General features: G+C 34.5%; 1 protein-coding gene across 1 annotated transcript; it reads right to left on the bottom strand.

The window, feature by feature from the left end:
- Positions 1-4,747: 4,747 nt before the first annotated feature.
- On the bottom strand, positions 4,748-9,642 carry LOC140805254 (protein ULTRAPETALA 1-like). Its single transcript, XM_073161506.1, has 4 exons — positions 9,481-9,642; positions 8,971-9,235; positions 7,320-7,644; positions 4,748-5,128 (listed from the first exon to the last, which is right to left on the bottom strand). Exons 2-4 carry the CDS (start codon positions 9,209-9,211, stop codon positions 4,954-4,956), a joined length of 741 nt encoding a protein of 246 aa, XP_073017607.1. The 5' UTR covers positions 9,212-9,235; positions 9,481-9,642; the 3' UTR covers positions 4,748-4,953.
- Between the last annotated feature and the right edge of the window lie 1,345 nt (positions 9,643-10,987).

The following is a 10,987-nucleotide window of genomic DNA, read 5'->3' on the forward strand; positions in this document are numbered from 1 at the left end:
TTATATTGCAAGGGAGTGTATTGAATGATGACTTGATAGTTTTACCTATGCGTTAGTTTGATTTTATTCTGGGAATGGATTAGTTAACGAAATTTGGGGTAGCTATAGATTTTAAGTAGAGTACAGGGACAGTCATACCACATCATGGACTGCAGCTTGTTTTCGAGGCTGCCCATAGTAGTAAATTACCTTGTTATAATTCAGCTTTGAAGGCGCATAATTGTTTGAGAAAAATGTAAAGAATTATTAGCTAGTGTTTCTGTGATTTCTGAGGAGACTCGACCATAACTAGTTGAAGGAAAAGTTCTTAATGTTTTCTAGATCTGTTTCTTAATGAAATTTCTGGACTTCTTTATCGAGCTAGTGCCTGATGTAGCGCTCGTTTCTAAGGCACCCTACCTACTAGTAAGGGTGAGCAAGGTTAAACCAAATTAACCGATCGAACCTAGCCAATTCGGAAATTTGGTTCTGTTATTTCGGAAATTCGGTTTTTCAATTAAAAAAATTTGGTTATATCAATTAATTTGATTCGATTAAGATTTTAAAAATTTTGAAATTGGTTAACCTAATTAACCAAATTTTTTTTATTTTTTTTTATCAATTTTTATATATTTTTTAATTTTAAATTTTAAATCAACCCTAATTCTAATTGGTCTCATTCTCATTTCTCTAACCGAATTTATCGTTCTCACTTCTCTATTCTACACTCTTGACTTCATCCGCCTTCAAGAAAATATACATATATAATTGAAGTTAAATCACATTTTTTTCTAAAACTAATCGTTTAATTATGTTTTTAATTCGGTTCGGTTTTCATCGGTTAAGAAAATTAATTCGGTCTGTTCGGTTATGGCTAAATATTTCGGTTCGATTCGGTTATGGCTAATTCAATTCGGTCGGTAATCGAACCGACCGAATGCTCACCCCTACCTACTAGAACTGCATAAATGAGGATTTGAAAGAGTTGTTGGATAAGGATTTCATATTACCTAGTTTTCACCATAGGGTGTGCCGATGTTGTTTGTTAAGAATAAAGATGACATTATGTGACTGTACATTGACTACCAAGAGTTGAACAAGCTAACAAAGAAGAACAAGTACTCATTACCGAGGATTGATGATTTGTTCATAGCTTCATTGGACATCAATATTTTCAAACATAGATCTCCGCTTGGAGTACCATCAGTTGAAGATTAAGGAAGCGGATGTTTGTTATACAGCTTTCAGGACCCATTATGGGTATCATAATTTTATGGTTATGCCGTTTGGATTGAAAAACACGTCATCTGTGTTTATGGATTTAATGAACAAGGTGTTTCAATAATTTTTGGATCAACTTATAATAGTCTTTATCAATGACATCTTGATCTATTTCAAGAGCCGAGAGGAGCACAATGAACATGTTGATGATAGTGCTGCAAATTTTGAAAAACAAGCAATTGTACTCCAAATTCAATAAATGAAAGTTTTGGTTAGAGAATGTAGTGTTTTTGGGTCTCGTGGTTTCGATCAAGGATTTGAATTGAACCCATCTAAAGTGAATGCAGTGAGAGATTGGCCCGTGCCAACGAGTGTCACCGAGATCTGCAATTTATTGGGTTTGGCAAGATACTGTAGTCATTTCATTCAGGGATTTTTGAAAATGGCAGTGACATTTACTTCTCTTACGAAGAAGAGAGTCAAGCATGAGAGGATCCCCAGTTGTCAGAAGGGTTTTAAATGACTAAATCATGATTTGACGGAAGCTCCGGTGTTAGCTATGACATCTCAGCAAGAAAACTATGTTTTGTATACTGATGCATCGAAATTGGGTCTGAGAACTGTGTTAATGAAGAATGATATGGTGATTTCTTATGCTTCTAGACAACTAAAAATAATTTTTCATCGTGAAATTTATCATTAATTGGAGTGATTTCACAAGATGCTCATGTTACTAGTCTCAATAAATTATCAGCTACCACATTCTCGATTTTTTTATCTTTGACAACAATGTTGAATTCTTGGAGCAACAAGATCCATCATATCAGTCGTGACTCGAATCTTGTTTAGTCAATAAATATCTAACAACATAATGATCAGTAAACACAAGTATCATTCCAATAAAAAAAGCGAAATTTATCTAATGAAAATATTACAACAAGTAGTTCTTTTTAAGTTGTGGAGTAATTCATTTGAGCATTGTTTAAAGTTCTACTTGTATAATGACAAAAGATTTACTGTTTATTTTTTTGACCTAATACTACATCGACTGAAAAATCACCTTCATTTCACATTACTTCAAATGGTAAAGACCAATCAGGAGGTTTCAAGATAGAAGTTGGTGTTAAATGTCTAATGATTTAATTAGAATTATTTTGACAATCTTAAGTCCACTTAAATGCAGTGTCTTTTGTTAAGAGGTTACAAATGAGTTTAGAGATTAAACTAAAGTTTTCTATAAACCTCCTATAAAATCCATAATGTTTCAAAAATGAGCGAATTTCTTTAACGATTTTTGGAAGGGGCAGATCGACAATGACATCAATATTTGCTTTGTCTACTTCAGTTCCATCCAATGACACATCATGTCCTAAAACATCCCAGAAGTGACCATAAATTTCATTTTTTCTTTTCAATAAATAAATATAATCGAACATTGTGCAATCATCAATAAACGTTATCAAATATTTTTTCCCACTTTGAGTTGCACAAGTTTTAATCACACATATCAGTTTGAATTAACTCAAGTGGTGTAGTACTTCTTGTTACCGATGGGACGATACGTTGATTATCTTTACTTCGACATAAATCTCACACTTTTCTTGTGGATTTCTTTTAGAAATAGGTATTAGATTTAAATTTTCAAGTCTTTTTAATGTTTTGAAGTTAACATGTCCTAATCTTTCATGCCATATATTAGAACACTCAATCAAGTATGCAGAAGTAATAACTTTATTTTTGACTTCTTGGCGGATAACTTCATTTTGATGATCTCATTCTCTTGGTACTATTTGCTTAAAAACAGACAATTTTTGGTTAATTTTAAATATGTCTGCTTCAAACACTAGTCTAAATTTTTCTTACTCATTAGGGACTCTAGTATTAAATTTTTACTAATGTTTGGGACATGCAACATATCCTTAACCATTAGTCCTTTTACAGAAGTCATCTTGAGTACCACTTTTCCATGTCCTATGATGTTGGAAGTTTCAGAGTTTCTCATAAACAATTTCCTTCCACTTATGGGAATGTAGGAAGAAAACATATCCTTTTCGTTACAAATGTGGCGCGTAGCTCCGTTATCTATCCATCTTTCTCTTGGATTATACACCAAATTGTTTTCAAATACAATAGCAGATAGATCGAACTCCAATAGGTCTATCGATACAGACTTGTCCTCAATTACATTGGCTTGCCTTTGTTTCCTCTTTCTATTGTCTCCCTTTGGAAAAAGACAATATTTGGCCACGTGGTTCGATTTTCCATGTAGTAGCAATCTCCTATCATTGTTAGGGTGCTTTCTCATGTGGCTAGTGATTGATTATGCTAGATTGTCCTTGGTCTCGACCTCCACTCTAGTATATTTTGATTTCGGAGTTTTTATTGTCTTCCTCAATCCGAAGTTTGACAATTAAGTCTTCAAGTTTTAACTCCTCGCGCTTATGTTTGAGGTAGTTCTTGAAGTATTTCCACAATGGTAGCAATTTTCAGTAACAACTGTCATTTGAAAAGGTTCATTCAACACCATTCCTTCCGCCAGTAAATCATGAAGAATGATTTGAATCTCTTGCACTTGGCTTATCATAGTTTTGGTATGATGGTATGAACAATCTTGAAATTCAGAAACTTTATGACATCAAACTTCTTAATGTCGGCAATCCTGTCTTGTATTTCTTTCACAAGTAGTCTCGCAACTCTTTGGCACTTGTGATATAACAATAAACACTAAACAGTGTGTCATCGAGGACATTCAGTATATAATTCCTACATAAGAAATCACAATGATTCCAAGCATCGAAAATGTGAGTGTTCTAATTCTGGAACAGTGCAGCTAGGTAAAGTCGAGGCAATAATTTAATCATTTCTTCCAAGACGAAATTGCGCCGTATCACATTAATCTTATGTGGAAACGATGACCAAGGTACAAGGATGTACTGGAAATGCAACTGTTTAGGGCAGACGCGCATCTACTGAAATTATGCATTTTCCAGTGTTCTGTTTGGCCGAATGAGTGCTTCTCACGTGGTGGATTTACTCTTTATTTAGACATTAATTTTTGAAAATAATAAATATAATCTCCAAATAATTTTTGTCCAAAAAATAATGATAGGGTCATAAACCAGCGTGCGCCCGTGTTTTGCACCGAACCCGAGCCCGCTTGCATCCTCCCTCCTCAACGCCCCAAAGCCCAAACCCAAAGTCCACATTTGGATTTAATAAAGAGAACACAACTTGGTTTGACTTCCAACGTGGAATAATTATTAATCACAATTCTTTCAAATTCCAACGATAAATATGATCATTTCTTTGTACTTGTTGGTAAACTTAACAGTAATTACACAGAATTTCTCTATGTTTCTAGTTTGTCTAGCCATGATCCTCGAACATAACCATTCATTTGTCTCAAAAAACCTCGTGAAAAAGAAAAATCATTCTTAAAAATAAATTATATTGTCACACATTAATTTCTTGAGACATCCAGCTCAATGAATAAGCTATTTTTCTTTGGTGTACTATGTTTTTTTTTTCTTCCATAAACAAAAGTATAGAAAGTAAAGATTCGATCACTAAAATTGAATGATCAAGAGTTCAGGGGAAAGCACTGAAAAATGGAAACTGTAATCTCAAGTGCAAGGGGTAAAATTCCAGCAAATTCTGCTGCTTTCACTATGGGTTAGGATAATAATCAAGAAAATGAACCAAACAAAAAAAAAGCGATAAATTAGAGATGGCATCGTTTTTATTTTATTATTATCAAGATTTAGCATTTGTAGTGAAATCCATGCAAGTCTGGCAGCAGCAGCCTGAAAACCGACAAGTCTGACACCCGAAACACACGCAGGTGGTGCATCCTTTGCAAGTTGGAGACCGAGGGCAACCCCTATACACCCTTCGGCTTGCTCGTTCCTCATCGTCATCACATGTAATTCTGATACACATCAAGTATAAGATCAGTTTTATCGCAGCGAAAACAGTGATTCAGACGAAAAATGGATGTATCTATCGAATGCTGCAAAACTAGTGACTGAAACTCAATTTCTGTCACGTCTCTAGGCTCACATGATGAGCCCGTCTGCAACTTAGATTCTACACAATGAGTCTAACTAATCTGAATCTGTTATCATCCGCGCCAGTAATTAATCCAAATTACTAAAAGAGTTAATTCTATAATCTTAGTCATTCATTCTTCTCCTACAATAATAAGTCGTGGAACACTGCGACCACAATGGCGACTGCACACCATAACAAAGCGTAAAACCCTGACCACATCGTAACGGGGATATAGTATATTCCACATCTTCAACAAATCTAGTAGAACACAACCTACTTTTGACTGCAAATGAAAAGCACTTCTTTTACTGGTAAGGATATCATCTTCGAACTTAGTAATCCTAAATAAACTAGATGCTCACCTGTACATCTTATCTTGCGTGTAAGATATACTGGAGAGCAGTCAAAATTTACACACTGCAAACACGACATTAGTATAAAACAGAAAGCTAAGAAGGCAAATACAATACAAAACTTAAGAAACGATATTACAAGGAAGATAAATGTGAAAGAGGTCTCAAAAGTTCAAATTCAAGTGTAGATCAAGGCAAGGTGATGAAGACACTAAGAAAATTTATAAGCTTATTTTGCGCCGAAGCGCTAGACTGGTCCTGATGTAGTTTATTGGGTGAGGATGAATACTTTTCATATCACATAATATTTAGCTTAAAAGCTCATCAAAGAGGGAATACATTCAAACTCATATTTTCCGGAAAAATAAGGCTGTTCTTTCAATAGCCTCTGATGCCAAATATATTTAGAAATCTTTGGAAGATCATTACCAAGTGCAGAAAAAAACAATGCAAGATTTATGAAAAACATGTGTGTTGAGACTTTGAACACAACAAAAATTCTTGGAACTGTACAACCACGATAGTTGATTTCAAACTGAGACCAATCCAAAACATAATCAAGCAACACATACTTAGCATATAATCTGCATTATAATGTTGATAAAAAAATACAATTTAGATTAAATCCAAAGCTTGAAATGCAAATTGAAACCATTAGGCTCACGAGATGAGGAATTTCACGAAGACTACTATAAATAATATCAACTTTTATGTTGCATGAAGTGAATCAGTTTACCAAGACTGAAAGGAAGTGCTTCCGTAGGAGAATATTATGTTTTTCTCAAAGTAAAGCAGAAAGAAAAAATATAAAAGGTACCAGGAGTAGCCACTTCTAATTTTTATCTTGCTAGTCCAGTGGCGCATAGCAAATTTTGGTCTTTCAAGCAATGATGATAAATATAGATTATAACGACTCTCAAATGGTTGGTTGTGAAACAAAACCAAATGGTTGATTCAAAGATTAGGTTCAGTCATGGAGAATCTTAAATTTTTAACCCCAGAATAAGCGCATCACAATCAGAAGATTCGGTGCATATTCTGAGCAGGAAGATTTACTAGAATATCTACTCTGAAGCTTCATGATATTTCTACTGTCAAAAACACATATTGATACTTTAGTGACTTTGAAAAGTAAGCTCATTTTCAGACAATATCAAAAGTATTTTTTTTCCCAATAGGAAACTAATAGAAAATTCTACTTTTAGGCAATGAACAGGAAGCACGGTGTGATAGTATCCTCACATAAGTCCTCAGTGGTTGACCATAAATCTGGAGGATTTGCTGTATTGAGATATCCTGGAGGAAACAATATCCCATCTAACCAATGTTTGAGTCCTTGCAGGGGAAAAAAGGTTGAAGCGAAAAAGGAAGATAAAGTCTAGGTAGTTTGCCCTCTTACATTTTCAAATGCAAGTTAACAGCCTAAATTGCACAAACTCTTATAGTCAAAACAGGTAACTAGCATAACAAATATAAGCTTGTGGAGGAAATTTATTATCATGAAGGTTACTCCCGTATACCAAAATGTATGATGTAGTGATCATGGGAAACAGTAGTTTAAGACCATTTCTATACATCCAAAAAGTTCTTTTGAGATAACAAGGTGATATGCATGAATACAAAAAAATAAATTATTTAAAACCAGAGGTGGCTTGAAATGAAATTCAAGAATGTCACCATATAAAAATTTCAAGATTTCGGCGAACAAGAGCATACTTGTCATGAGGCATATCACTGCATGTCCAGTTCACACTTAAGAAAGCATCATGGTAAATCTGGCATTCTTCCTTGTTGCGAAGATGGAACCTGCGCAATTTGTTACACTGACTGCATCGAATAAACTCATCATGATGACCGGTGGTTTTTCCAGTTGATCTCTGGGATCCATTTGCATGTTTTGATGCTTCGTTGTAATACTTGAGCAGGGCCGTCTTAAATATAGGAACTTTCTCTCCATCAACAATAACCCAAATATTATTCTTCCATTTCCTAGCTGTTTCTCGTCCAGAATGCTTCTCAAATGCAGCTGGAGTTAACTTGTCTGATCACATAAATTCAACTTTCTCAGCAAAGCCAGTAAAATCCATCAAAACAAGGCAAAATTAATAGATTGATTGAGTACTAAAACCGTGCTCCAGTCAGAAGTGGTACATGATTATGTGCAGACTGCATATGTTAGACATTTAATCGATGCATTTCCCGAAATACATTTGGCTAATTTATGTGACAAGAAAATAAAAGTACAAGGCAAATACAAATTATGAACAAAATTTTATTATTTAGATTCCATATTCCTTGGCAATCTAGTATACCATACGGAAACTTTTATGTAAATTGCATAATCAGGCCACAAAAGTTTTATTAGTGCATTTCTAAGCATATACAAGGTGGCATTACATGTATTATAATGAGACAGAAGGTTAATCAGACTTTAGAAGATGTTCAAACTAATTCGGAATTCGAACTACACGATTTTCATAAAGAATCTTAAAGGCATACAACTCTTGTCCGAGCTGTGATCCAAAACAGTACCAGAAAATGTTTGCGTTAACATAACTTGACTCCATGACCTATGTACGGTCGTCATATGTCTGGCTAAACTAACAGGAATTTGAGTGGTTATTTCATAAAGAAAAATATATCTGACGCTTAGATCCTTGAGAAGAAGAGCTTATTTATTAATTCCCATTAGCATAGAATTCCAGGACGAAAGTTCAATATGCTGCCACATATACAAGGAGGAACCTCAACCATAAAGCAGTCCTATCCCAGCCCTTTTTAAGCAATCAAAAGAATTGAACCAGATTTTACAGCAAAAAGCAAACTTGAAATCAAATCCATATACAAGAATCAAATATGCAACCCACAAGTAACACCCACAAACTAATAAAAGATTTCAGATTTTGTTTTCTTCAAACAGAACAACAGAGCTCTGCCCAAATCCAAATACATAAAATCATACTCGGGGAATGTGGTAGGTCGCCTCATCCACTGTTTATGCTTTTGGTACCTCTCAAACTCCATAAAAACACAATCTTTGAATGAAAAACCAGAATACATTAATCATGAACCACATGACGACATACATAGCTAGAAACTGAAGCATTCACCAAATAACAAGAACACATCAATCCTACATGACAAATCAGAACACATTTTACATATAAACCAATCAAACCCCTAACTATACTTATTAAACCCATAAAACAAAGCCATCGAGGCATTCATGCACCACATTAGAATCCCATTACTAGTAAAAATACTATTGTTACGTGACACAGGCATATCATAATCTTGTGCGTCGAAAACAACAAAGAACAATCATATGATAGCGCGCACGTCCAAATATATAGGCATAGTTACAAACCTTCTTGACAACCCGGGGTGCATTCGCAGCGAATTTCGAGCTCGCCAGAAGCGAAAACCCTAAGAGTCCCAACAGCATCGCCATAAGTGTGGCTTGTGCAGCCACAGGTCACTATTACGTAATCATCACATCGCTGGAATCCACTAATGTCTCTCACTTCCTCATCGCTGAACAAAACGACTGCGCCTCCTCCTGCTCCACCATTATTCTCCATATTTTTCCTCTTCCTATCTTCACTCATTATGTCTCAAATCTCTCGCACGCTCTGCGTCACAGCCAGAGAAGAAAAAGGCAAAGGTAAAACAAAACCCACATCAGAAAACGCATAAAACAAAGAAAACAATTGAATAAACCAAATGGGTTCTCCGCCACTTGCGTGTTTTTGTGTGCGCATTTATAGATTGTATGTATGCACACTCATTACATATACATTTATATATATATATTATTCACACACATATACGTGCAGACGAGCATGCTCTAGATTGTAGAGAGGGAAAGAGGAAGAACCTAGAAGAGGGACTTGAAAAAGGGAGATTGTATCAGAAAGTACGCATCTCAAAACAGGAGAGATCTGATGGAGAGAAGCGTTGAAAAGGAGGAGCGACGGGGTGTTTTATAGAGCCCGTGTGTGTGTGTGTGTGTGTGTGTGTGGGGATAGAAAAGAAAAGGGGAGAAAAACGAAGGTTAATTTTATTAATTATTTGGGGTTTGGTTGAATGAATTTGTTTGTGTTAGGCAGAGAGAACAGAGCTGGCCAAACTAGTGTAGTGTCCAAATTTCAATCTGTATTCATTAAATAACAATGAAATAATGAACAATGGGGAACAAAAATTTGGAGACACTAGCAGCACTAGTTGCATGACTTGACTCCAATGATATATATACATACATTTAATATATCTCTCTATGTGTTTAAAAAATATATAATGTGCAGTACACATAAATCAAAACGTCATGTCTCTTATGACGGTCTTACGAATTTTTTTCGTGAGACGAGTCAACATGATTCAAATATAAAGTAAAATATAATATTTTTTTATTAATCGAATCAAGTTAGAGATCCATCTAAAAAAAATTAATTCATGAGATCGTCAGACAAGATTTTTGATTTTTTGATATTATATCCATTTTTGTCAGAGGATGAGGAGGATGTGGAAGTGGGTATGGGTTGGTGCAAGCGTTTGTTGCCTTTGTTTTAATATTTCTTGCAATTTGGCATTTTTTGTGATTTATAAATCCTGATATATATTTTTATAATCATGTTTTCTACAAAATTAGAATGTGGAAAGTATAAAATGATGTTAAAATAAGTAAAATGGGTATGAGAGTAATAATGGACAATTTTTGGATGTAATATGTGGGTGGAATTTGAGTTGAGTTGGGTTATGGCCCATGGGCAGTGACAGAGTCATAGATATAGATTTATCTGGGCTAGAATTTTAAACTTTAAATCTTTTAAATATTTTAAATTAATTTATCCAGATTAATATCGTATTATTTTAAAATTATATAAAATTTAAATATAATTTTTTTAAAAAAAAATTAAACCACCCGAACTTACGTGGTTATGGGGATGTGGAGAAAATACTTGTCATGGGGAGAGAACGAGGTTTTCGAAAATGCGTACTTTGCTATTATTTTTTATAGTTATTTTGGCTCGTTTTTCGTGGAGACCCTTTTTAACCTTTGGTCACATTTAGTAACCTTTGGGCTAATACTTTTTTAAGTCTTCCTATCATCATTAGCGAACCGCACGAAATATACCGTAACGTCTATGTCGTATAACGAAGATAAAGTAGATAAGTTATTCTTTAGTCTATCAACAATTTCTCATACGTATTTTTTATACTGAGCTTGTCCAATATGATTTATTTGATTAACTGTAATTTGTAGTCTATTGCATTAGTCCGCGAGTTTATCGAAGGAAAGCAATTGTCGATTATCATGTTATCAAAAAAAATGAGTAAGTCTTTTGTGAGACAGTCTCACGAATCTTTATCTGTGAGACGGGTCA

Source organism: Primulina eburnea, chromosome 11, assembly GCF_022965805.1.
Source record: "Primulina eburnea isolate SZY01 chromosome 11, ASM2296580v1, whole genome shotgun sequence".
NCBI classification, from domain to species: domain Eukaryota; kingdom Viridiplantae; phylum Streptophyta; class Magnoliopsida; order Lamiales; family Gesneriaceae; genus Primulina; species Primulina eburnea.